The sequence below is a fragment of the Trametes versicolor genome (assembly GCF_000271585.1).
Source record: "Trametes versicolor FP-101664 SS1 unplaced genomic scaffold TRAVEscaffold_2, whole genome shotgun sequence".
NCBI lineage: Eukaryota > Fungi > Basidiomycota > Agaricomycetes > Polyporales > Polyporaceae > Trametes > Trametes versicolor.
This window is the reverse complement of record NW_007360322.1, coordinates 3961473-3986204: the sequence shown is the minus strand read 5'-3', so window position 1 is coordinate 3986204 and position 24732 is coordinate 3961473. Positions and strand designations below refer to the sequence as shown.

General features: G+C 57.2%; 6 protein-coding genes across 6 annotated transcripts; all 6 read left to right on the top strand.

Annotated features, from left to right (window-relative positions):
* Positions 1-1377: 1377 nt before the first annotated feature.
* TRAVEDRAFT_114596 (Creatinase/aminopeptidase) lies at positions 1378-4145 on the top strand (the record flags this gene model as incomplete). The annotated part of the gene is made up of 12 exons (XM_008036508.1): positions 1378-1727; positions 1779-1853; positions 1904-2403; positions 2455-2666; positions 2722-3034; positions 3096-3162; positions 3225-3336; positions 3396-3494; positions 3546-3660; positions 3717-3775; positions 3829-3948; positions 4002-4145. The coding sequence occupies 12 exons, from the start codon at positions 1378-1380 to the stop codon at positions 4143-4145; spliced, it is 2166 nt and encodes a 721-aa protein (XP_008034699.1).
* Positions 4146-4929: 784 nt separating this feature from the next.
* On the top strand, positions 4930-7398 carry TRAVEDRAFT_162070 (GTP binding protein 4; the record flags this gene model as incomplete). Its single annotated transcript, XM_008036507.1, has 7 exons — positions 4930-5034; positions 5108-5230; positions 5287-6319; positions 6372-6544; positions 6597-7031; positions 7094-7192; positions 7258-7398. The coding sequence occupies 7 exons, from the start codon at positions 4930-4932 to the stop codon at positions 7309-7311; spliced, it is 2022 nt and encodes a 673-aa protein (XP_008034698.1). The 3' UTR covers positions 7312-7398.
* A 2792-nt stretch (positions 7399-10190) lies between these two features.
* Positions 10191-12890, top strand: TRAVEDRAFT_34708 (O-methyltransferase; the record flags this gene model as incomplete). Its single annotated transcript, XM_008035495.1, has 10 exons — positions 10191-10281; positions 11086-11204; positions 11262-11430; positions 11483-11606; positions 11661-11714; positions 11787-11992; positions 12048-12196; positions 12258-12433; positions 12490-12694; positions 12753-12890. The coding sequence occupies 10 exons, from the start codon at positions 10191-10193 to the stop codon at positions 12888-12890; spliced, it is 1431 nt and encodes a 476-aa protein (XP_008033686.1).
* A 353-nt stretch (positions 12891-13243) lies between these two features.
* On the top strand, positions 13244-13678 carry TRAVEDRAFT_43950 (uncharacterized protein; the record flags this gene model as incomplete). Its single annotated transcript, XM_008035754.1, has 2 exons — positions 13244-13451; positions 13509-13678. 2 exons carry the CDS (start codon positions 13244-13246, stop codon positions 13676-13678), a joined length of 378 nt encoding a protein of 125 aa, XP_008033945.1.
* A 2310-nt stretch (positions 13679-15988) lies between these two features.
* TRAVEDRAFT_43949 (uncharacterized protein) lies at positions 15989-19652 on the top strand (the record flags this gene model as incomplete). The annotated part of the gene is made up of 12 exons (XM_008035753.1): positions 15989-16091; positions 16158-16301; positions 16365-16479; positions 16532-16659; positions 16717-17225; positions 17287-17313; positions 17378-17691; positions 17754-17785; positions 17842-18182; positions 18241-18397; positions 18451-18512; positions 18564-19652. 12 exons carry the CDS (start codon positions 15989-15991, stop codon positions 19650-19652), a joined length of 3021 nt encoding a protein of 1006 aa, XP_008033944.1.
* A 2168-nt stretch (positions 19653-21820) lies between these two features.
* On the top strand, positions 21821-24732 carry TRAVEDRAFT_69584 (hexose transporter; the record flags this gene model as incomplete). The annotated part of the gene is made up of 22 exons (XM_008036506.1): positions 21821-21942; positions 21998-22041; positions 22097-22155; positions 22205-22228; positions 22284-22435; positions 22489-22602; positions 22663-22680; positions 22742-22754; positions 22810-22997; positions 23050-23226; positions 23284-23291; positions 23345-23374; positions 23426-23454; positions 23507-23702; positions 23777-23835; positions 23889-23914; positions 23975-24064; positions 24113-24139; positions 24198-24216; positions 24268-24336; positions 24396-24418; positions 24472-24732. 22 exons carry the CDS (start codon positions 21821-21823, stop codon positions 24599-24601), a joined length of 1617 nt encoding a protein of 538 aa, XP_008034697.1. The 3' UTR covers positions 24602-24732.

Genomic DNA, 24732 nt, shown 5'->3' with positions numbered 1-24732 from the left:
AGGCTCTCACAACGCAACTCCCCGTTCCCGTTGAAGACATGGCGGTTCACATGCGAGGTCGAGCCTCGCGCGCGGGCTGAAGTAGGTGCGTCGTACACTAGCCTCGAGGCGGACCGATGACATACCGCGTGCCTGACTGAATAGGCGGCCCCAGCTTCCAGCGCGTTCTGGTGCGTGCAGGTCAATGTCGCGGCTCGTCATCGGGGCCGGGCGCGTGTGCTGGAGCGGCTGCGCAGGCCATCGTGACCGGGGGCGCGACGCTGGGTGGACGCAGCGTTGCGTGTTCGGCGTTGGGTGCGCGTCTGCGCCTGCTTGGAAGACGGCCTTCGGGACACCGTTCCAGCGGGATAAATTTGGGCGGGCGTGTTCGCACAGAGGTGAGCCGTCCCGGTGCGGATGCCGACAGTCCACTCGGAATGTCGAGGGCGAGCTTGAGGCTGATCCGGGCGATCAGGCAGGGTTGCACTGATCGCTCATCTCACGCAGTTCAGTTGGTGGAGCAGCGGGAGCGTGTTGCGGGGTTGGAGGAGGGCGAGAAGACAAGAACGCCAATCTTGCCATCTCTCGACGCGAGGCCGGCGCGGAGGAAGTACGTAGGCGCCGGGAGGAAGGGTTTAGGGCAGGCTGGGACTGCCTAATTGGGAGTGCACGTGTCGTTGGAGGCCAGCAGATTGAGTAGACGCCGGACGGGAGGGAACTTTGTCGACCGCGCACTCGGTCCAACGTCTCCTGCGCTCTCACTGGGTATTATCTGGATATCCTCTGTTGTCCTCTGTCGTCGCCTTCTCGCCGCGTGGTGCGCTGGCTGAGCCCAGGGGCAAGACCGCCTCTCTCCCTCCAACGATCGCCATCTGATCCCTCTCTGCGACACCCTCTCCCTCCTCCGCCATGGCTCCCCCGCCCCCGCCTCCGCCCCCGCCTATCTGTCTCCCCTTCTTCGGGGGCAAGAACCGCAAGCGTCTCACCCCCTCTGAGCAGTCTATCACTGAGGACTGGACCTCTCGCCGTTCGAGTCTCAGTCGCCTCCGAAGCAACTCCTTCTCCCCCACCGCTACTCTCACCTCACACCCAGCCTCTCACGCCGACAAGCTCACCTTCTCATCTGAAACCGAGTCCTTCAACGTCTCCGATGGCCTCGCCGCTCGCGAAGTCCCCACTCACCCCGTCCTCAAGCGGTCCAACACCGCGACCGGCTCCAAGTCCAAGGGCAAGAAGTGGGGTTTCGGCTATGGATGGGGCACGGGCCAGAAGGAAAAGGAGCGCGAGCGCGAGAAGGAGCTCATGGAAGAACATGAGGCTACCCCGCCCCCCGTCTACTCGCACCAGGGCTCGGACGGCCTCCGCTCCCGCTCCTCGCGTTCGAGCCGCACCAACTCAATGCAGTCCTTCGCCCAACCAGGCCAACCATCTTTCAACCCCATCCCTGGCGGCGCCCGCTCTCGCTCGCAATCCACGGGCCATTCTGGGGGCCACCACCCATTCCCGCCGGAGATGCGCCAACAGAGCCAGCACAACCGTTCCAATACCTTCAACTCCAACACCACAAAGAATACCGCGCGGAGCACCGGCCGGCGCCCTCCCCTCTACCCTTCCGAATCCTCCAGTACCCTCGTCGGCTCTGCGTATGAGCGCAAGGCTCGCGACGACCCCGTTGTCGACAGGCAGGATACCAGTACCAGGATAGAAGCCATCCGTGACCATATGCGTCAGCACGAGCTCGCATACTAGTGCGTATTCTTCACCCTCTATTGGTGTTCAATCGCTAACTCTGTGAATAGCGTGATTCCCACCGAGGACGCGCACGGCTCTGAATACATCGCCATCTCCGACAAACGTCGGGAGTGGGTCTCAGGGTACGGATCTTCCATTCATTCCGTTTACTGGCGCTGACGCCGATGTCCAGATTCACCGGGTCCGCCGGCCAGGCCATTATCGCTATGGACTACGCCTATATCTTCACCGACTCGCGCTACTGGCTGCAGGCCGATGAGGAGTGCGACCACAACTGGCGTAAGATTCGCACCGGCGCACCGGGCGAAGTCAGAAACTGGATCGAGTGGATCGTTGGGCGCGCGAAGGACGTCAAAGTTGGCATCGACGCGCGCCTCATCTCGTACAAGGAGGCGACCAGTTTGAACAACGCGCTCAAGGCAAAGAACTCGAAGCTGTACTACCCCCCGCAGAACCTTGTCGATCTCATCTGGCGCGACAAGCCTGCGCGCAGCCGCGAGCTCATCTACGTCCAGCCTACGGAGTTCACGGGCAACGGCGCGAATGATAAACTCAGGAGGCTGCGAGAGTGGATCAAGGAGCAGCGCCCGGCTGTACCGTCCTACTCCAAGTCCGAGCCCAAGCCCTCGCAGATGCAGGTCGCAACTTTGATGTCGAACCTCTCGTGCATCGGTGAGTGTGTATCATACGGCGGTGTGGGCATGATCTAATGTGCGTCAATAGCTTGGTTGCTCAACCTTCGCGGCGACGACATCCCATTCAACCCGGTGTTCCACTCGTACCTGTTCGTGGGACTGGAGACTGCAACTCTGTTCATCGACCAGGCCAAGGTCACTCCCGAAGTCGAGTCGTACTTGTCAACTATCCGCGTCAACGTCCGCGATTACAACGACATCTGGACCTTCCTCCGCCGGAAGGAATGGGGCGAAGGCAATGTAAGTACAGATACACCACAATGCCGAGCATTTCCTAACAGCTCGCTGCGCACAGGTCATCATCTCGCCCCAGACGTCGTACGCGATCTGCCTGATGCTTACAAGCTTCCGCTACACGGTCCTGCCGTCGTATGTCGAGGAGATGAAAGCGATCAAGAACGAGACCGAGATCAACGGCCTCCGGAACGCCTACCTGCGCGACGGCGCAGCGTTCGTCAAGTGGTTCGCGTGGCTCGACGAGAAGATGGCGCAGGGCTACGACATCACCGAGTGGGAGGCAGCATGGCGTCTGACGGAATACCGCCGCAGGAACAAGCACTACATGGGCCTCGCGTACGAGAGCATCTCCGCGAGCGGGCCCAACGCCGGTGAGTCTTCCGCAGCTATACCGATGCCGTACGACGGGATGCTAACCGCGGTGGTTCGCAGCACTGCCTCATTACACGCCGCATAAGTCGACGGCGCGGATGATCGACCGCGAGACGCCTTATCTCAAGTGCGTAATACGCCGCTCCAGCTTATCAGAGTCTGTTGTGCTGACATGTGCCTGGCTTGTAGCGACTCGGGGGGACAGTACCGAGATGGTACGTGCGACACGACTCGGACGGTGCACTTTGGCCGGCCGACGCCCGACCAGTGCGAGGCGTTCACGCGCGTGCTGCAAGGACACGTACGTACCCTGTCTCGCTGGCTGTACCGAACGGTTATTGACGGAGGACGGGTGCGTAGATCGCTATCGATACCGCTATCTTCCCGGAAGGCACGACTGGGGCTAAGCTGGACGTGCTGGCCCGTCGGGCGCTGTGGCAGGACGGTCTAAACTATATGGTGCGCGCGCTTTCAGGTCGGTGTGTTTCAAAGGTGCTGATGTTGTCGTAGCACGGCACTGGTCATGGCGTCGGATCGTTCTTGAATGTCCACGAGGGCCCGCAGGGGTTCTCGTCGGACACGCCGCTCGAGCCCGGACATGTGCTCACGAACGAGCCCGGCTTCTGTACGTTTTCCCCTCGTCGCTCTCCGTAGTGGTTGACTCACACAGTTGTTCGACAGATAACAACGGCAAATGGGGTATGCGCATCGAGTCCGCGCTCGTCGTTCGTCGTATCAGGGTACCTTCAATCCTCCTTATTGCTAAGAGATCTTTCTGACGTTTGAATGATAGACGAAGGGGCAATTCAATGGTGATGTGTGGCTCGGGTTTGAGCGTCTCACCTGCGTGCCCATACAGACGAAGATGGTCAAGGAGGTCATGCTCTCGAAGGAAGAGCGGCAATGGCTGAAGGTGAGTAGCGTCAATATCGTGCGACCGTTATATATTGACGGCGGCCGCTTCAGGACCACAACCGCCGGTGTGTCGAGCTGCTCGAGCCGTTCCTACGCACGGACAAGCGTGCGATGAAGTGGCTCCGGCGCGAAGCTGAGCGTGGCATCGGCATTGCTAGCGCAGGCCCCGGCGGCTTGACCATTGACTGGGATTAAACGTCTTGACGACGACGACCGACGATTCCGACGACTACGACTGCGATGACTCTTTCCTCTGGTTTGCGGGACTGACGGTGACTGTATGACCCCCAGGACGTGTTACGCGTCCTCTCTCCGCTCCGTCCGTCCGTGTTTCCTCCCATTTATCTCACCGCCCGATCCTACTCACGATTCCCCTCCGTATGCTTTGTTCCTTTTGCCCGTGACGTTGTACGACTCAACTCATATCTTACGTACCGCTGCTGCTGCTCGAATAAGGGGTGTCGTAGGGCACCCCTCGTCAGTTCCTCTTCCCCTTCTCTCTCCTTGCTTATACGCCCCCCAATAACCCTAGTTTGACATTTGGCTGGATATATCCCCCTCTCTGTGAATAAACCCCGCCTGCTCTTCCTTGCCGCTACTTATCCGCGCCCGGTCGCTCGGGCGCAGTGCGCGTCTTCTCTGTACATGTTTCTCCTCCACCTGGTTTGCGAGTAGATAGAGCTCCTACTTCCTTACTCTTCCTGTTGTATGTACCGTGGAATATATCCTGCCGGTGTTTGTACTATACTTCGGGCGCACGAGCATTTGGCACGAACATTGGCGGGCGTTGAGTAGCGGGCGCTAAAGGGACCGCCGCACGTGGGTAAGGCCCTTACCTAATCCAAAATTTCGATCCGTGCTGCCGTTTTGGGCAAAGCAGCTCCTCGTCCTCCGCCTCGTTCCCTCCTCCCTCCTCCCCTCGGTCTGCTGCTGGGCCCCTCTTTTTCTGTATATCTAGACGACCGCAGCAACCGCAAAAATGTCGACGACCTCAACGAGCGGACTCAAGGCGATCGCGCCCGTGCCCAAGGCGGCCGACTTCTTGGACATCGTCCTCTCCAAGACGCAGCGGAAAACGCCGACGGTGCGTTTGGTCTTTCAAGGGCTTGCGGGCTGGTGGAGAGGGAAGTGTTGCTTATTGAGGATGTGCGGCGCAGGTTATCCACAAGAACTTCAAGATCAGCCGTATCCGCAACTTTTACATGCGCAAGGTCAAGTTTACCCAGGACTCGTTTGATGAAAAGCTCGGTGGAATTTTGGAGGAGTTCCCGATTATTGACGTGAGTGCTCCGTACTTTTTTGAAGACGCCGCAGTGCTGAAGCAGCGGATCGCTAGGACCTGCACCCGTTCCTATCCTCCCTCCTGAACGTCCTTTACGACAAGAACCACTACAAACTCGCCCTCGGCCAGCTCCGCACCGCCCGCCATCTCATCGACCAGGTCGCGAAGGACTATGTCCGTCTCCTCAAGTTCGGCGACAGCTTGTACCGCTGCAAGCAGCTCAAGCGTGCCGCGCTCGGACGCATGGCCACCATCATGCGCCGCCAGAACGAGGCGCTCGAGTTCCTCGAGGAGGTCCGCAAGCATATCTCCCGTCTGCCCGCGATCGACCCGACCGCGCGCACGCTGCTCATCTGCGGGTACCCGAACGTCGGCAAGTCGTCCTTCATCAACAAGGTGACCCGCGCGGACGTCGACGTGCAGCCGTATGCGTTCACGACGAAGTCGCTCTTCGTCGGCCACCTCGACCACAGGTACATGCGCTGGCAGGTGATCGACACTCCCGGGGTGCTCGACCACCCGCTCGAGGAGATGAACAACATCGAGATGCAGAGCATCACCGCGCTCGCGCACCTGAAGGCGTGCATCCTCTACTTCATGGACCTCTCCGAGCAGTGCGGCTTCTCCGTCGAGGCGCAGTGCCAGCTCTTCCACTCGATCAAGCCACTCTTCGCGAACAAGCCGACGGTGCTCGTGCTCAACAAGGCGGACGTCTCGCGCCTCGACGAGCTCGAGCCCGAGCGCCGCGCGCTCGTCGAGGAGATCATCAACGGCGAGGGCATGCGCCACGTCGAGGTCTCGTGCTACACGGACGAGGGCGTGATGAGTCTCAAGACGGTCGCGTGCGACGCGCTGCTCGAGCACCGCGTCGACTCGAAGCTCAAGGGCAGCAAGGTGAACGCGATCCTCAACCGCCTGCACGTCGCGCAGCCGAAGCCGCGCGACGACGTCACGCGCACGCCGTTCATCCCTGAGGCGGTCAAGGAGCGCAAGAAGTTCGACAAGACGGACCCCGAGCGTCGTCGCCTTGCGCGCGACGTCGAGCTCGAGGAGGGTGGTGCGGGCGTGTACAACATCAACATGAAGCGTGGGTACCAGTTATATACCAGCGCCGTGCGACTTGCTGATGATTTGTGCAGAGAACTACATGCTCGCCAACGACGAGTGGAAGAGCGATATCATCCCGGAGATCATGGACGGCAAGAACATCGCCGACTTCATCGACCCCGACATCCTCGAGAAACTCGAGGCGCTCGAGCGCGAGGAGGAGAAGCTCGAAGCGGAGGGCTTCTACGAGTCCGGATCAGACATGGTAACCCTCGCCCTTCTGCTTTCCCTAGCGCAGATACTGACACCCGCTGCAGTTCGACTCGGACGACGAGCGCGAGGCAGTCCAGGCGAAGTCAGACCGCGAGCACAAGCTCGTGTCGCAGAACACGAAGAAGGCGATGAAGAACCGCGCACTCCTGCCCCGTACGGCGGGCCTGCGCTCCATCACGGAGCTCTCGTCAAGCATGACGAAGGCGGGCCTCGACCCGAGCCGGATCACGGAGCGCGCGGAGATGCTCGCGAAGGTGGCAGGCGCGAAGCGGAAGCGCGAGCGCGAGGAGGACGAGGCGATGGCGGCGGCGATGGAGGAGGACGAGAGCGGCGAGGAGGGCGAGGACGACTGGATGGACGTCGATGGACAGGAGGCACCCAAGATCAAGCGGAAGAAGGCAAACTCTGGCGCGGTCGTCGCGAAGCACCCGCGCGCGCCGAAGACAAATCGGCAGCTGTCCGGTATGCGCGACGAAGCGGTGAGTTGCGACATGCATTCTGCGTATAGAGCTGGTACTGACAAACCGTTCGCGCTCTCTAGCAATCATCAAAAGCGGTCAAGCTGCGGAATCTCGGGCAGAGAGAACGCAACTACCAGGCGAAAGCCGGAGAGGGCGATCGCGCGATCAAGACCAAAATGGTACGTCTCGTATTCGTGTGGTGTGTCGTTGGGCGACGATCGCTGACGGCATGGTCGACTTGCAGCCCAAGCACTTGTTTGCCGGCAAGCGGAAAATGGGCAAGACGGATCGTCGGTGATCGTCATCGCGCGGCGGCTGTTCGTTTGTGTTGCATCGTGTACTGTTCGACTCTCGCATTTCATTGTATTTTGGTAGTAATACATCCGGATTGTGCTACAACGACGGAAGGCCTCGAGGTTGGACTCACGAGATCCTCTGACCTTTATTCGTGTGGGCTCAAACTATACGCACGATAATGCCTTGCTTTGGTGAGCACCGAAGAATATCAAAAGAGTCGTTAGGTGCCTGCTTAACATTCGCAAGTTGGCTTCGTTGACACTTGTCTCCCGGGAATCGATCCTTCTCACTTGCCCAATAAGTGTCGAGCAAGCGCGAAAACATCCGTTGGTCGCGGGGTCGAAATCCCACGCCCTCTTGCTCACAACGCTCACTCCCACTCGTGTCCGACTTCACTTAGCGCATGAGTCCACTCGTGCGACAATCTGTATACGGCGCGCGAGTCTGAGCACGTTTACCACCCCTCTGAGTCCGAGTCGTTGACCACGGCCGTCGACGCCATTGCGGACGTGTGCGTGAACCTGACCTTGGTGTGTGAGTCTCCTCATACATATGAATCGGACTCGCTTACTTGGCACCTGCCGCAGAACGATTCACATGATATCTTCTAGCCCAGTCGTTCCGCAAGTTCGGTTCCTCGAACTCCATTCGACTCACTTGCATGGCTTCCAGCCAAACATACCCCGTTTTCACCCAAACGCAGAGGCGGGTATTTAGGGATTACTCTATGCTCAGGCCCCCTTGGTCCCTTGCCCTCGGATCCTCCTCGCCTACTCGCTGCTGTACCCTCAACGTCGTTGAGACTAGATTACTCACACATCGGCGGATACGCGTCGTTCTCTCACTGTCGCGTATTGCGTTCCCAACCACTAGCTCGGGCGCCGCGACTTGCAGCATGTTATCACTTTCTGGGATTCCTGGTCGACGTCTTGCTCGTATAAGAAGACCTCTCACGAAGCTCGTTACACGTCTGCACCCTACAGCCACGCATCTGCTTTCTTGACGTTTTCCCTGCACAATGCCGTTCGCCGACCTCCGTGCGTTACACGCCGTCATCGGCGAGGCCATCGACAACATCGAGAAGGTCTACAAGAGCCAGAGTCCGCCCCTTGAATACCCTTCACTCGATACCCCGTACTACAGCAGCCTGAAGCACAACCCGGAGGCAGACCGCGCAGAGGCACTGAAACTCGATGCAGCTGTCTTCTCGGCAGCGAACGAGATCGTAGCTGCGTGCGGACAGCTCACCGCGTCGGTACACAAGCCGTTCTTCCAGCTGATAGAGGTCATGAATGGTGTACGTCGTTCAACACACATGTCACCAGCGGTGGTTCATTCGTTCGTTGTTGACGGTTTGCGTGTAGACAAACGTCGTCGCTCTGATGCACTTCGTAGAGCAAAGCCACATTCCGGAGATCCTCAGGGAAGCGGGACCTGCTGGCCTCAGCACGAAGGACATCACGATTAAGGTTGCGGAATTGCGCGAAGCGACGCCTGGTGCCAAGAAGGTCGACATAGACCCTGCGAAGATAGGTACGTGCGCGTGAGCCATCGCACGCGTCCGAGACTTGGAACACTCACGTCTCTGGGAACAGGTCACATCCTCCGTGTGCTCGCGACGTACCACTGGGTCCGCGAGGTGACGCCCGACGTGTTCGCCAACAACAGGCTCACGTCCTTCATCGACTCTGGGAAGTCCATCGAGCAGCTCAAGACCGAGTGAGTTCGCTTTTGCGCGTCTGGCGCATCGTCTGCCCTAACGCAAGTTCCTGGTAGCCCACGGAAGAAGTACGACGGGACTGATGGCGTTGCCGCTTACGTTGGTCGAGCGTAAGTGGCGCCCCATCCTCCGCTTCGAACCTCCTGTAACGCTTGCTTGGTAGTGGGGAGGAAGTCTTCCGGATCATGTCTCATCTCTCGGAGTGGCTACTCGACGGCGGTTTGGCCACTAACGCGACGAACGGACTGCCGCTCAAACTCGCTTACAACACGCCGCTCAAGTACTATGAGTGGGTCGAGCAGCCTGGAAATGAATGGCGTATGGCGCGCTTCGGACATTCCATGAACGGCACCCGGCACTGGGAACTCGCAGAGAATGTCGTTCACGGTGAGTATCTCGTGGTCAATCATGCCACGCGCAGGAATGACGACGAACATCTATAGGATTTGCTTGGAACGACCTCCCGAAGGGTTCAGTCGTAGTCGACATTGGCGGAGGCATTGGCTCGGTTTCCGTTACTCTGTCGCAAGCATACCCTCATCTCAACTTCGCTGTCGAAGACCGAGGCCCTGTCGCGGCGATTGCACGCGAGGTGCGTCTGCCATTTTTCCATCGTACTCTAAGATGAGCTGAACTCATACGCCACGTTATTCGCGTCTCGCTGTAGGCTTGGGGTACTCAGCATGCAGATCTCTTCGAGAGTAACCGGATCACGTTCCACAGTCAAGACTTCTTCGATGAGCACCAGCCCTTGGAGATCCCAGGTATCGGCACGGTCACCCACCCCGACGTCTTCCTCGCTCGCGCGGTCGCGCACAACTGGCCCGACAAGGATGTCAAAGTGTACGCAACACTCGTGGTATCTGTGCTCTTACTGATTGGCCATCCTCCAGTATCCTGGCCATCTTGCGCCGCGCGGCCGGGCCTAACACCAAGCTGCTCCTTGTCGACAACCTCCTTCCGTACGCGTGCATCGACGACAAGGCAGATATCGAAAGTTCCTCCGCCGGCGCGGTGCGCTCGCTCGTCCCCGAAGGGTCGCCGCTCCTGCCCAATCTCGGCAAGGCGAGCGCAAACGGTTATCTTCTAGACACTACTGTAAGTCTATCTACTCGTTCCATTAATGACAGTCGTTGAACTGATTGATCTCCGCGTCATAGATGCTTGGGCTGTTCGACGCCAAGGAGCGCACGTACCGCGAGATGGACGCACTCACGCAAGCGGCGGGCTGGAAGATCACGACCGTCAAGCGTGCGGTCGGGTCCCTGTGGGCGTACATCACGGCGGTGCCGGTATAGAGCACATGGACGAATCATGGCTTGAGTGGGCTACTAGAGGTGCAACCGGGTGATTCTTGACTGTAGAGGTGCGTTCTTTTCCAATCGCGCCGGCGTTCTGATGTTTTCTGACGCAAACGGTGCGGAAGTTCGTATATCTACACTGCTATAGAACATGATAGCTTTGCTGCTCGGTCTATACAGACCCCGCCGCTTACACGCCCTGACATGCGTACCGTATGTTCGGATTACAGGTACGTCCGGACGCCGGCTGGGCCGAGCACAAGGCATGCTCGCTACGCATTCGGCCAACTTCGAGGGATGGTATTGCGACCGCTCCCGCGTGCCCCCTCTTCTACGCTGGAGAATCCCGAATGTCGTGGAAATCGAATAGCTGACGACGTCACCAGACATACGGATTTCTCCCATGCGCAGTAGGTTTGTATCGTCGGCGCCCGCGGTGCCCCTCAAGCGGTCTCAGCACAGACCTCACGCCAATGGGGCTCGGCGGGACGGCTCGCTCAGCATCACGCTTCATAAGACATCGGCCGCACTGGCTCCACCTCGCGCTATCGAGCGACCCATTCCTAGCCTCTCCCAGCACCCTCTGTCGACAACATGACGTTCGCTGACCTCCGCGCACTACATGCCGTCATCGGCGAAGCGATCGACAACATTGAAAAAGTCTACAAGAGCCAGAGCCCGCCCCTCGAGTATCCCTCGCTCGACGTCCCGTACTACAGCAGCCACCAACACAGCTCCGATGTCGACCGTGCAGAGGCACTCAAGCTCGACGCCGCCGTTTTCTCTGCCGCGAACCAGATCGTGGCCGCGTGCGGGCAGCTTACGGCGACGGTTCACAAACCGTTCTTCCACCTTGTCGAGATCATGAACGGCGTACGTCAAGCGTGTTGCATTACGCACAGGTTGAGGTTCTCACAAACGTTCCTATAGGGAAACATCACGGCGCTGTTCCACTTCGTGGAGCAGGTCCATATCCCGGAGATCCTTCGAGACGCGGGTCCAGCGGGTCTCAGCACGAAGGACATTGCAGCGAAGGTGGCAGAGCTGCGTGCGGTGACTCCCGGTGCGAAGGAGGTAGAGATCGACCCTTCGAAGATCGGTACGTTACGAGCGATTCCGTGGAGTCACAGATGCTCACGTCTGCGATCCAGGCCACGTCCTACGCGTACTTGCAACATACCACTGGGTCCGCGAAGTGACGCCCGATGTGTTCGCCAACAACAGACTCACGTCGTTTATCGATTCCGGGAAGACTGTCGAGCAGATCAAAGCCGCGTGAGCTCCCTTGTTATCCTCACTATTCATCTAACGCTGAAAAGGATTCACCAGCCCTCAGAAGAAGTACGACGAGACAGATGGCGTTGCCGCTTTCGTGGGCCAAGCGTGAGTCGTACACAGTACACCCTCAAGGACGCGTTAACATCTAGTGCGTTGCAGAGGTGAAGAGGTATTCAGGCTCATGTCCTATTTCTCGCAATGGCTACTCGAAGGCGGCTTGGCGACCAACGCAACGAACGGGCTCCCACTCGCGATGGCGTACAATACGCCCCTCAAGTACTACGAGTGGCTCGAGGAGCCCGGGAACGAGTGGCGGTTGACGCGCTTCGGGCATGCGATGAACGGCACACGGTACTGGGAGCTCAAGGAGAACGTTATCCACGGTGAGCCGCTCGAGACGTGCGACGCCCGCGGTCAGACATACTAAGCGGCTTGCAGGATTCCCGTGGGACGAGCTTCCGAAAGACTCGGTCGTGGTCGACATCGGCGGAGGAATCGGTTCCGTGTCGGTCGTCTTGGCGCAAGCGTACCCGCACCTCAAGTTCGTTGTCGAAGACCGAGCGCCTGTAGTCGCGATCGCTCGCGAGGTGATTTTCTCGCTCAATGCCCGTCGTACGTATTCCGCTTACGCATAGCACGTCGTTCTAGGCGTGGGGAAATAAACACGCCGAGCTTTTCGATTCCGGCCGCGTTACGTTCCATGCGCAGGACTTCTTCGAGGAACACCAGCCATTCGAAGTCCCCGGCGTCGGTACCGTCAGCCAGCCCGCAGTCTTCCTTGCCCGTGCGGTCGCGCACAACTGGCCTGACAGAGACGTCAAAGTGTGAGTACACGTTGCACTACCCGGATGGCATGCCCAACTCACGTTCAACGGTGCAGACTCTTGTCTATCTTACGGCGCGCAGCGGGGCCGCACACGAAGCTCCTCCTGGTCGATAATCTGTTGCCATACGCATGCGTCGACGATAAGGCGGACATAGGCAGCACCTCGCAAGGCGCGGTGCGTTCGCTTGTCCCGGAGGGCTCGCCGTTGCTGCCTAACCTTGGCAGAGCGAGCGCGAACGGGTACATCCTCGATATCTCTGTAAGACACCCGCTGCATAAAACGAAGCCATGTCAGTAACTGACTAACCCCACTTCAGATGCTCGGCCTATTCGATGCAAAGGAACGCACATACCGAGAGATGGACGCGCTCACGCAGTCCGCGGGGTGGAAGATTACGGACGTGAAGCGCGCCGTTGGTTCCCTGTGGGCGTATACGACTGCCGCGCCGGTGTAATGTGCCGCAGAGCGCTATTGGTAAGCATACTCTACGGAGGATAACTTCGCTGGTCACTGTACGCGTCGATGCTTGAGGTTGTAAGATAGAAGTCCAAGTGCGAAAGTAAATCTGGCTTTGAGTGAACTTCGACGAACGGTGCATACCCATTTATGGTGATTTGTGAACAACTACTGGCAGTGCGACTGCCAGTATCTCGAGGCCTCCATCGAAACCGCAGATTACGGGCCGATCACCACTATTCCACAATCACGACGAGCACGCGCGGCTGGCTCTTGACTCGAGCCTCGACACATCAAACAACCAAATCCCTGAGCACTCGTACCAAGAGACGTCCCGTCCCAAAACCTCACATGCCCAAAGAACGCAAACCGAGGGCATCTCGCTATGTCCGCTGTGTCGGCCCGCAGCCCAAGTTTGGCCCCGACGGGGAGTATCTAGGAGTGCAGTGGCAGGATAAGCGGGTGGGCCTCAAGGAATCGGAGTTCCGCCGCAAGTGGGAAGAAAGTCAAACGCCGGAAGAGAGACAGCTGGAAAGGGAATGGCAGTGGCAGCAAACCTGTACGTCGCCTGCGCGAGCGAGCGACTTGTCGCTCCATGCTGACATATAGACCACAGCGTTGTTGCGCCGCGGGCATCGCCAACTTATCCCACCGCGTCCCAAGCCAACTGCTACAACCGCGGACTCGAGTGAGCCTGTAGCGGGTCCCAGTAAGACGGCGGCGGAGGAAGTCGCGAAATACGAGGACGCCAAGACCGGGCCCAGTGAGGTGCAACCCGGGCTCTAGAGGCTCATCTGGCAGATGGTTGCGGTGGTCGTTGGCGGCGTTGCAGCTTGGAGTCGTAAGATAGAGCTCGATTTGCGGAACTTGAAGGAGTCCTATAATGACATTTGGGCGTCCTGTTCGTCTTGAAGCCTGATGAGTAACTAGACGCGACTTGCACTACGGCAGAGTTATCGTGCATGTCAATTCTCGGAAGCCGACGAACAAGCAAGTAGGCCTCGCGCTCGGCCCGGTCATCGACAACCGCAACCAGTACGCGCAGCGCTGCCGTAAGTCGGACTTCAACGTACGCAACGTCGCGCCGTGTTGACTCGCGTCGAACAACCACTCTAATCGCGGACGCACCAACACGTCGAAAAGCCGGACCGCAAGTACCAAGAGACATCCCGTCCCAAGACCTCAAATGCCCAAAGAACGCAAAAAATCGAGAGCCTCTCGCTACGTCTACGCGAGCGGCCCACAACCCAAGTTCGGCCCCGACGGGGAGTACCTTGGAATGCAGTGGCAAAGTAAGCGAGTGGGTCCCATGGAAATGCAACGTCGCCGTCAGTGGAGAGAAAGTCAGACTTCGGAGGAGAGACGGCTGGAAGGGGAGTGGCAGATGCAGCAAAACGGTCCGTCGCCTGCGCGAGCTTACGCCTTGTTACCCGATACCGACATGTAGACCGCAGCTCTCAGGTATCCCGGGCATCAAGAGCTTATTCCACCTCGACCTAAGCAAGCTGTGGCAGATGTAGATGATGTGGGGGGTCCCAGCAGAACCGTGGCAGAGAAAGTGCAAGACGAGGACACCCAGGCTGGGACCAGTCGCGTACAGCCCGAGCTGCACTCGACGCCAACTGCGGTAAATGGGCTCCTTCTTCCTTGCAGCGAGAAAACAGCTCAAAGAATACCATTGTCCAGGAAGCCTCAGTCTCTGCCACCTTGAGCCGCGACAGCTCTAGCAAGGACGCACCGTAGAATGTGTACATATATAGACCTTACACCGTGTCGCATGGGCTCATATATCCTTGACCTCCTATCGTCCAGTACGCCTATACAGGCACTCACGAGCGTAACGATGCCAGACTTTACCAGGCTCACCTCTATTTCGGAATTCGATCTATCTGCTCTCCTTGCATCATCTGTTCTGTCGCGTCGCAACGGCTCACCGTTGGTCCCTCAATTCGATGCCCAGAGAGAGAGAAGAAGGAGCCAGCAGCGAGGGATCGGTATTTGAAGGTGGTGGTCGGGTCGAAGAGAGCGAAGAGAGGCGCCGTCGAAAGCAACCGCGGTGGCTTATGGGCGCCTTTCTACCTTCTCCTCATCCCTCACCCCGTCTCTTGCGCTTTGCTATCTGTATCCTCGAGCGTCGTGGCTGGCGAGTTAAACTGAGAATAATGTGTTTTTCAATGGTGATGGAGAATTTCTCACTATATCCTGGTCGATTTCGACATTCTCCGGGCGGTCGCACTCGTACTTCTGCAGGTCGGCAGTTGTCGCCGCTTGGTCCTCTTCATGCATGAACCCGCCAGTATACGGTACGCATGCGTATGCTAGCTTCTGTCATATATGCATATTGACATTGACAGTACTTTACAGGAAGTGCAGATGGCACAGCTGCTACGAGAAGTCCGCGTGGGCCGTTCCTCATGCCAGTGGTGCTTGCCTGGCTCCACTGCGTCTCCTTGCCCACCTCTGTTCGGTCGCCAGCCTCTGTGGCTAAGTGCGCATCTTCTGCGATATGTGCACTGTAAAATCGCAGCGATCACATTGACGGGTATAGCTGCGGTAAGAGCATGGTATCCCCCAGCCCGACGCTACTCACGGGGTAATGGGCACCGAGGACGCTGCGACCGAATACGACCCCATGGTTCTGGCAATTTCAGTAGGATAATAATTCAAAAATTCCGCAGGCGTTCACAGGGATGCTTCGACGCAGGCGCCATATTCTCATCATCTCCAACTCACATGTTCGGACAACGCCGGGTGCTCATGTCAGTGCACCGTGCGCATATAGCTTGATTGGGATGTCGGCGCACGGCGGGCTTCGTGCACAGTAGCTTACAGGTGAGTTGCTACTAGCACGGCTTCTCCAAATCAGCGCCACGTCCTGACATTTGAGCGACTAGATATTTGCCCCCTATCAGAGCGGGTTTGGAAGGAAGTCTGCCGACGCCAGACGACTTCCGCACAGCACCGCTGACAGTCGTGTGATGTGTACGTACAGACGGTCTGTGGCGCCCTCCTGCGGCTCTATCTTGTGGATGTGGCGTGTCGGAGCTGCTATAAGTCAACTCTCGAATCTGCAAGGTCCTTCCCTCTCCGTGCAACATGGACATCAACATCCCATCAGACACAGACGGCATTGTCGCGGAGCTCGCGCGCATCTCTGCGTATAAGCCCACCAAAGCAGAGCGCCGGCTGAACCACCTAGGTACACTTTCTATGGGTTGCAGCTTCGGAATGGACCAACCACCGCCATGTACTGACCAATCATTAGGCGATAAAATATCCACCGTCGCTGGAAGTGACGACGCTGCGGCGTTTTTGTTCATCGAACGAGAAGTCTCCAACCTCACAGAGAAGAGCAAAATCGTCATGGCCGTTCTGGACGAGGTAGCCCGGCTCCATCCCATCACCCAAGGTACGTGTACCCTCGCGTCCTAGTTCATCCGTGCCGAGAACTCAATAATTGTTGTCGGTGCAGCCGCCATCCTCCTTTTCAAGGCCGCTCTGAACCTTGAACTCGGCCGACGGGAAAACGATGTTAAGATTAGGGTGCTATGCACGACGATGTGCGATACGATGGAGGTTCTCACCCAGTGCGTCCATTTCCGCTTGGCACACTGCGATACAAGATCACACGCTTCGCAGTTTGAAGGGGGTGGCAAGCCTCCAGGAAGCCGAATACCCCTTGCTGAAGCGGTGCATGGACAACATCGTCGCCTCAATCAAACTCTGTGCCAAAGTATGTGACAGTTACCGCAAGCAGAGCCTCCTCGGTGAGTCAGCACGCTTTCACTAAATGTGAGTGGATGATGAAACCCGTGCACGTACAGTCAAGATATTCACCAGCTCGGGGTGGAAGACAAAGTTCGCCGAGGTCGGCCAGCGATTCGTGGACCATCGGAGTGCACTGCAGACTCATCTTCACGTCGAGCTGAACATCGCGGCCATGAAACTGCGCAAGGACGTTTCTACAATCGGCCTACGTATGGAAACGCTCATGACGATGGTGTTCGAGCACATGGGAACTCTGGAGGAGCGCGAGCTCGCGAGCTTTATCTCGAGCAAATCCGGGGGCGCCGGTGCGGTGCTGGAGAACAAACATCTTCTCGCACAGATCATCGCGAAGCAGCGCTCGTCACAATCACAGACTCGTACTGAGCCAGGAGTGGCGGATGTGCCATTCACAGTCGACTATCTGCAGAAGGTTGCTAAGAAGACCGTGGATAGCATCATCAACGGCAACGAATGTTTCGAAGACAAGTTTGCGGCAATGTCCAGCGAGATCGATAAAGTCCAAGTTGCAATCCTAGGCGGCCCTCATGAACGTATAATTGACGAGGTAAGCCAAACGGAAATGCTCTTCCCCTGAATGTGCAGCTCAATATATGGTCGTTCCTCAGGATCTTCATCATATCTGGAAGGAGATGGTAATCCCTCACGCCCGTGTCTCTGGGTTCATCCGGTTGACTTATCTCGCCATCCATTGCCTAGGGGTGGAAGAACAGCGTCAAGGCAAAGCATCTCGTAATGGCTATCCACGACCATTTCGCGAAAGCAAATTGTGTCGGCGTTTCCACAGAGGTCTACGACGTAGCAAACAAAGCACGGCCAGGGATATCACCACGCGCGTCCTCGGAGGGCTCTGGCGGGCACCTTCTAGTTCCCCGCAACGAGGCATGGGCGTTGCGGTACATCACCGCATCCCGCGCGCAGCTTCTCGTGGAAGCCATCAACCACGATCTATCTTCGTTTGTGACCGTATCGGAGGTGAACGCTTTTACCTCGATGTGCCCTGCGGGATGGAGGTGAGTAATAATCTGCATGATGTCGTAAACCCCGCTCGCTAACCCGGGAACCCGGGACATAGTCTCCCATGCTGGGTCGCGTACTGGACATACGGTAAGTATCTACCAGCTGACGAGCGAGGAACATTCGTGACATGTGTACCTCCGCAGGCTTTGAAATGACCGTGCAATGGTACTACCGACGCATCCGCGCGCTCTTCTCCGGCATACATGCCGCCTCCTATCTCGTGCTTGCTGAGAATCGGCGAACACTAGGGAAATTCATTTCTTCTCCGCAACTGCATTTTGTCGAAAATATTATGTCCGGACTGCACCGTACGACCATCGACAGCGAGATCGACTGGGAGCGGGACGACACCTTTACAAATTTCAAGGCATACGTCGTGGAACAAGAGAGCGAATTCGAGCGGAGACTGCGCCTCGTCAAATATCGGATCGACGAAGTCGAGACCCTTAGAAGTCTAATAGCCAGGGGGCAGAGACCAGAGACGGTGCGCGATGTCCGACTATATAAGAATGCACACGATGTACTCACCAAAGTAAATCTAGTACATCCTTCCCGTTGTATTCCTTCTTCTCAGGAGGAGCCTTGCTGTCATACAACAGGCATCCACCTGTGTACTCGACACTCTAGAGCTCGGCGTCCTCGTATGGTCGCTCGACACAGTCTGGGAAGCTGCTAGAGATCGGGTCAAGATTCTGCGAAGTAAGTGAACCAGACTTGCGAGACCGAGCGGCTTCAAGTTGAAATTTTCATAGCGATGTTCAAGTTCCAGAATTTCAACAACCCGAAACAGCTTGGAAATTTCTCGCATGGCTTGGTATGAGATCACCGCCTCGCGCTCCTGAGCTTGTCGCTCACGTTCTCGCAGTATGCACACCTATCCGGTCAGATCAAGATGAGTCCTTTCTGGGAGCGCGATCCGGCAATGGACAGAGCGCGCTTCTCCTTTAGACGGCCCTTGCGCACTCCACCCCACATTCGCGACTTTTACTCCGACCCGAAATGGGATGCAGATCCAGAGATGGGCTGTAACTCCGAGTGGGACCTATACTCCCTCACCGGCCTGGCCTCCGACGAGCTTCCTTTGTCGTATCCCAGTCCCCAGGTCGAAAGTCTGGATGATATCCTCGCCGAGCGCCCCGACCTATACGCCGCCAACGCCGCCTGTGCCGCAGACCCGGATCCTGGCGGCGTGGTTGGAAGCCCCAGACTTCTTGTCGGTCACTGGCAGGGTTCATACACCGATGATGACAACGACGCAGACAGAACCGACGGCCTTGTCATCCTCACAATCACCTCCCATCTGTCTGACGGGACAGTCGCTGGCTGCGGCAAGGACGTACACGGCCCCTTTACGATAAGCGGGACTTTGACTGGGCTCAACTTTGCCTTCATCAAGACATACGCCGTGCTTCAGTCATCCGACGGCGAGAAGGTTGCGTGGTGCTACCAGGCCGAGCTTCAAGACGCGGACATGAACACGATGGAGGGCTCATGGGGCCTTCGACAATCGTTCCGAGCACGCTCACGATTCTTGGCGCCGGACGACTCCGAAAGCGAAAGTGAAAGCGACAGCGACCCGCATGCGGACGACCTAGCGGTGTACGGCTCATTCACCTTCACCCGCCGTCCCGTCGGCTTTCATCTCGCCTGTCCATCTGCGGACGAGTTCGCCCACAACCGCCCTCGCGCGCTGTGGAAGCTCGCGATCAACGTCGCAATCCATCTCGTCCATGTCCGGTCGCGCACGATCGACTGGAATTCCCTTCGCAAGCGCCGCCAGCTGCGCGAGCAGTACATGCAATTGCACATGAAGAAGGTGGCGAACCCATATAGCACGAACTATCTGGAGGAGCGCGAACGCGAAGAGCTGGTAAAGAGGATCCACCCCGACGACCTGGTTGTGTGGAATGCGCTGGGAGTCATGCGCTCAGGCTGCGGTATCATTCACGGGTGAGTGCTTCGGTATACGCAGCAACCCATACTTTTTAACGAGGCGGCGGACTCCAGTTCCTCTGTCTGCCGTTCTTGCCACAAGTCCCCGATCACGGGCAGCCGCATCGTATGCATCGACTGCACTCTTGGAGTAGATGAGACTTCCGACTTCTGCTTTGCCTGCTTTTCGAGCAATGCGCACCCGCTTCAGCCTCCGCACGCCGTCGTGCAGTTGCGTAACATTCGGATGCGGGTGTATCTCTTCTCAATCCTCAACGCTGCGAAGTCAATGCTGTCCCAGCTGGAATATCTCCGAGCTGCCGACAGCCGCTCAGGCGGGCCCTCTCTCCCTCATATCTCATGTGTCGAATGCCAAGCCGTTATCAACCCCAGGAGGTCGTACTGGTACTGCCTGGACTGCGAAGGCGAGCACATTCTTTCTTAACGTACCATCAAAATTGTGCTGAACTTATGTGGTTGCAAGGCCCGACGTACCTGTGTGTGAAGTGCAACAGCCGTATCGAACGGCAAATGTCATGGCTTCTTGGACGAACTCAACGTGTCCATAGCAGCGTTCACAACTGGTCACACCCGCTCCTCTTTGTCTCGAAAGCGGACCCCACGCCACCAAGACAGCTAAATTCCATTGAGGATCGACTATCGCTGTTAGAGGCCAAGATTGACGCACTATCGATAGCAGTTCGCTTCGCTCGACGCAGATAAGGTAGCAGGAGCCGCGGAGGAAGAGTGTATCGCGACCATGATGGGACCCGCCATGTGTCGAATTCCTTGAAATATCACTCACCGGCGACGTTGAAAAATCCGAAAGGATGCTAGAAGTCTATGGAGATCAAGAGGTAATCCATCGCGACGTGGTCGACTGGCTTAACAACAGGGTTTGACGACAACCTGCAAACCTGACACTGACGATCACGCTCAACCGGAGAAAACATCCCGTTGGCAGCGCGACGATGCACTCTCTTCGAACGGTTCTTGGATTACACGAGCTCGGGGATATATACAAATCCACTCTTACAAATTGCTTATCAGAGACGCGATGCCGGACGTTTTAGATCTCCACTCCTATCCGACTTCTTCCCTCTGCTCGCCGCCAGCTGCATGGTCTTCGCGTGCAAGGGGATAGTTCGGGTGCGTGACTTCTCGTCTTGTCTTCTTACACTCTCTTGTGCTCATCGCGCACCTTCCATGTCGTCATTTCAGAACCCGATGGTCCTTGAAAGCCCGAGGAACGGGGCTGCCAAGAGACTCGATGTTATCGTTGCGCTCGGGACTCGGACACGGCGACACGGTAGTCTACCGGTGCAACCCCCGTAGCGTTTGCGATGTCAAGACAGTCGAGGATGCCCTGAAGATACCAACAGTATGAGAAGTTAGGCACGTCTGAGTCCCGAAAAACACATACCGTGGGACGAAGTCCATTATATCCCAGAGTTTACTCACGCCGTACAGTGTCTAACCTGGGGAAGGGACCCGAAGCTCACGGACATGCTTCGAGCAATGTTACATCGGGCTGCAAATGACCACGCACATCCCCTTTACGACCAAGTTCCCCGTCCTTCAATGCCACGCAGGAGAATCTTCGGTATGTACCCCGCCCAAGCTTTAGCGCTCCCTGACACTACTACGGCACTGAATGTCGCACATCCCTTCCGCAGTTAATGTCGCATAAACGCGTCGGTCTCGAACTACTCATGAAGCTACCATCGTCCCCAAAATGGGCACCGCTGCGCGCAATACGGTTCCGATCACAGTTCCGACACTGCATCCCGCCGCCCTGTCGTCGCACCTGCCCGTTGCGTTCGCGAAGCGCACGCGCTCTCGCCACGCCGGGCTCGCTATCGCAGATGGCCATCAGGCCTGCGCCAGCCCGCTTGCCGGGCGATAGAGTCCCGCACGCCTCCCGCGGGTGATTGCCCAAGCTTCTCGCGACATTCCTCCGCGCGGCTTCGCGAACCCCGGGCGCAATGTGCCCCTCATGCCCCGCGCGCGCACTGATAAAACCAGTCTGCGGCCGTACCAGGCTTGCTATTCCTTCGCCTTGCAGCGTCAAGGAAGAGCCGCTGTGCTTGTCTGTGGCACCGTCTTCCTTCCTCACGCCCGCGCCTCGTTACCTTCGAGCCTGGAATATCCTTCGTAACCCTCTCGACGATCAGACAGCACTCTCCAAGCATGGGTGGACCCGCAGCAGTGTCGGCCGGGAACGGTCAGGGATACGCGCATCTCATTAAGGACCACAAGCCATGGTACAAGAACCCGAGGATGATCAAGCTGAACCTGTGCATAGCGCTCTTGTACGTATACCGCTATTCCCTTCTCGGGCGGGATTGACGACGACGATAATACTAGGTTGATCACGTCGACAACGAACGGGTACGATGGAAGTATGATGAGTGAGTGTTCTTTCGCACACGGCAGCAGAGTTCAGCGCTCAAGCGGCGAGCGTAGACGGTCTCCAGTCACTACCACAATGGAACCAAGCCTTCGACTACCCCAGCGGCGGAAAGGTTCGTCACGCTGTCAACCTGCCTTCTCGCACGCTGACTCTCATTTCAGCTTGGACTCCTGAGTGCAATCCAGGTCTGTATCGCCCCGTCATGAGTTTACCAAAAGACTCATCTCGCGTCTCTCGCAGAACATCGGCTCAGTCGCCGCATACCCGTTCTCGCCATACGTGTCCGACGGACTCGGCCGCCGTGCAGCAGTCATTCTTGGAGCGACGATCATGTGCGTAGCGACGGTGATCCAAACCGCGTCGCACTCTGTGGGAATGTTCATCGGCGCACGGTACGTACCCCGTCTCCGTCGAAGGTGTAGCCCGGTCCGCTCATATCGCGAAGGTTTTTGATCGGCTTTGGCCTCACGTTCGCCGCCGCAGCGGCTCCAGTCCTCATTACGGAAATAGCATACCCTACCCAGCGAGGGCCCGCGACGTCGCTGTACAACACGCTCTGGTGCGTCGATCTTCTCGCACGCTCATCTTGGACCGTTTGCTCACAAGCGGAACTCTGTAGGTTCCTCGGAAGCATTACGTGAGTTGCGGTCCGTACCCCACTACTTGGCTCGTTACTCATCTTCTTCGTATCACTTCAGGGCTGCGTGGACGGTACGTTTCGCCCGAGTCGGACTCGAAATGCTACAGAAGGCTGACTGGCTCACAGACGTTCGGAACGTTCCACCTCCCGACGAGCTGGTCTTGGAGAATCCCGTCTGCGATACAGGCGCTCCCCTCGGTCATCCAACTGATACTCGTCTGGTTCATCCCTGAATCTCCAAGATGGCTTTGCTCGAAGGGCAGGGAGGAACAAGCACTTCGCGTGCTCGCGTACTACCACGCCAACGGCAACAGGTAGCGTTTTCTGCACTTTATGGTACCTCTCGCGATTTTAACTTGATGACAGGACCGACGCTCTCGTTGAGTATGAGTTCGAAGAGATCCGGGCTGCGATCAGGTTCGACAAGGAGGTTGCAGCGAACGTAGGGTGGTCGAGCTTCTTCAAGACCCCTGGTAACAGGCGTCGCCTCCGGATCATGATCGCAATCGCGTTCTTCTCCCAGTGGTCCGGAAACAACCTCATGTAAGCCCGCCTTCTCGACTTTTATCGGCTCATGCATATGCTTACAATTTGGCGCAGCGCTTACTGTACGTACATGTGTGCAGACAGTGTCTTCGATGCTCACCGCGATTTGTTTCAGACATGAACAAGATCTTCGACGCGATCGGGAGTAGGTCTTTCGTCTTGCCGGACACATGATATATTCTGATGCCATTCACAGTCACCGACCCTACCACGCAGCTCCTCATCGTAAGTTGTGCGAAGGCGGCGCATCCTGGCGGGGTCGCTAACGTCGTCCTAGAACGGTTGCCTCAACATCTACAACTTCATCATCGCAGTCATTGCGGGCCTGCTCTGTGACAAGATTGGCAGGCGGCCACTGTTCATCGCGTCAACCATCGGCATGTTCGTCTTCTGGGTCCTGCAGACTGTCTGCTTCGGACTGTACTCGGAGACGGGAAATATCACTGCCGCGCACACCTTCATCGCCATGATATGTGAGTCTTCAATCGCGATATAACGCTCGCGGTATTGACTATGATCAAAAGTCCTATTCTACGCCTTCTGTAAGTCATATTTGAATCTACTATGCGCGTGCACCTCATGCTGACGGGGACCTTCATAGACGATGTACGTTCTCGCGTCTGAAAGTGCCTAGCACTTCCCGCTAACATCTCCTCCAGATTGCCTTCACGCCCTTGATTGTCGCGTAAGCTTGCATATTTGAAAAACACGCAGAGACGTCTCTGACCGCCGCCTTCGCGCGTAGATACACCGTCGAAATTCTACCTTTCCCTCTTCGCGCGAAGGGGTTTACGATCTTCAACCTTGCGCTGTCGCTATCCTTGATCTTCAACCAGTGCGTTGTCCGTGGTCTTAGTAAGCTAAAACTGACGCCGCCTTTCAGGTACATCAACCCTATCGCGCTAGCGCAGTACGTCGTTTGTCCACACCGTTCATCAGTAATGTGCTGATATGTAGCTCTCCGAAAGTCTCGGATGGAAATACTACGTGAGTCTTCATGCCATGCCCGCCACCCTGCAAAAACTTACCGCACCGTAGATCGTCTATGTATGTTGGCTCGCATTCGAGGTAGGCTTCATCTGGAAATTCCTCGTCGAGACCAAGAACGTGCGTTACTCCTCCCGTCCATTACGACTACCATATTGAAACTTACCGTGTCCCTGTAGCGCACTCTCGAGGAAACCGCGGCGTAAGTCCTTCCACGTGAGCTTCGACGAATCATCCACTCACTTGAGAATACAGACTCTTCGACGGCGAAGACACGGCGGTCCACCTGGCCGAGCACGCCGCGATCAACGCCGGTATTTCTGACTCGCATTCAGATCGGGAAAAGGCGTCGACGGAGGAAATCAAGGAGGAAGTTGTGGGCTAGACGCGTCCCGCGAGCTCGGTGGACTCGGAACCAAAGCAAACGTACTGGACGCGAGCCGGGCCCTCGTATCTGCACCATGACAGGTTCTTGTCGCGATGTTGTATTTGTACCCACCAGACGCTTCTCCTCGC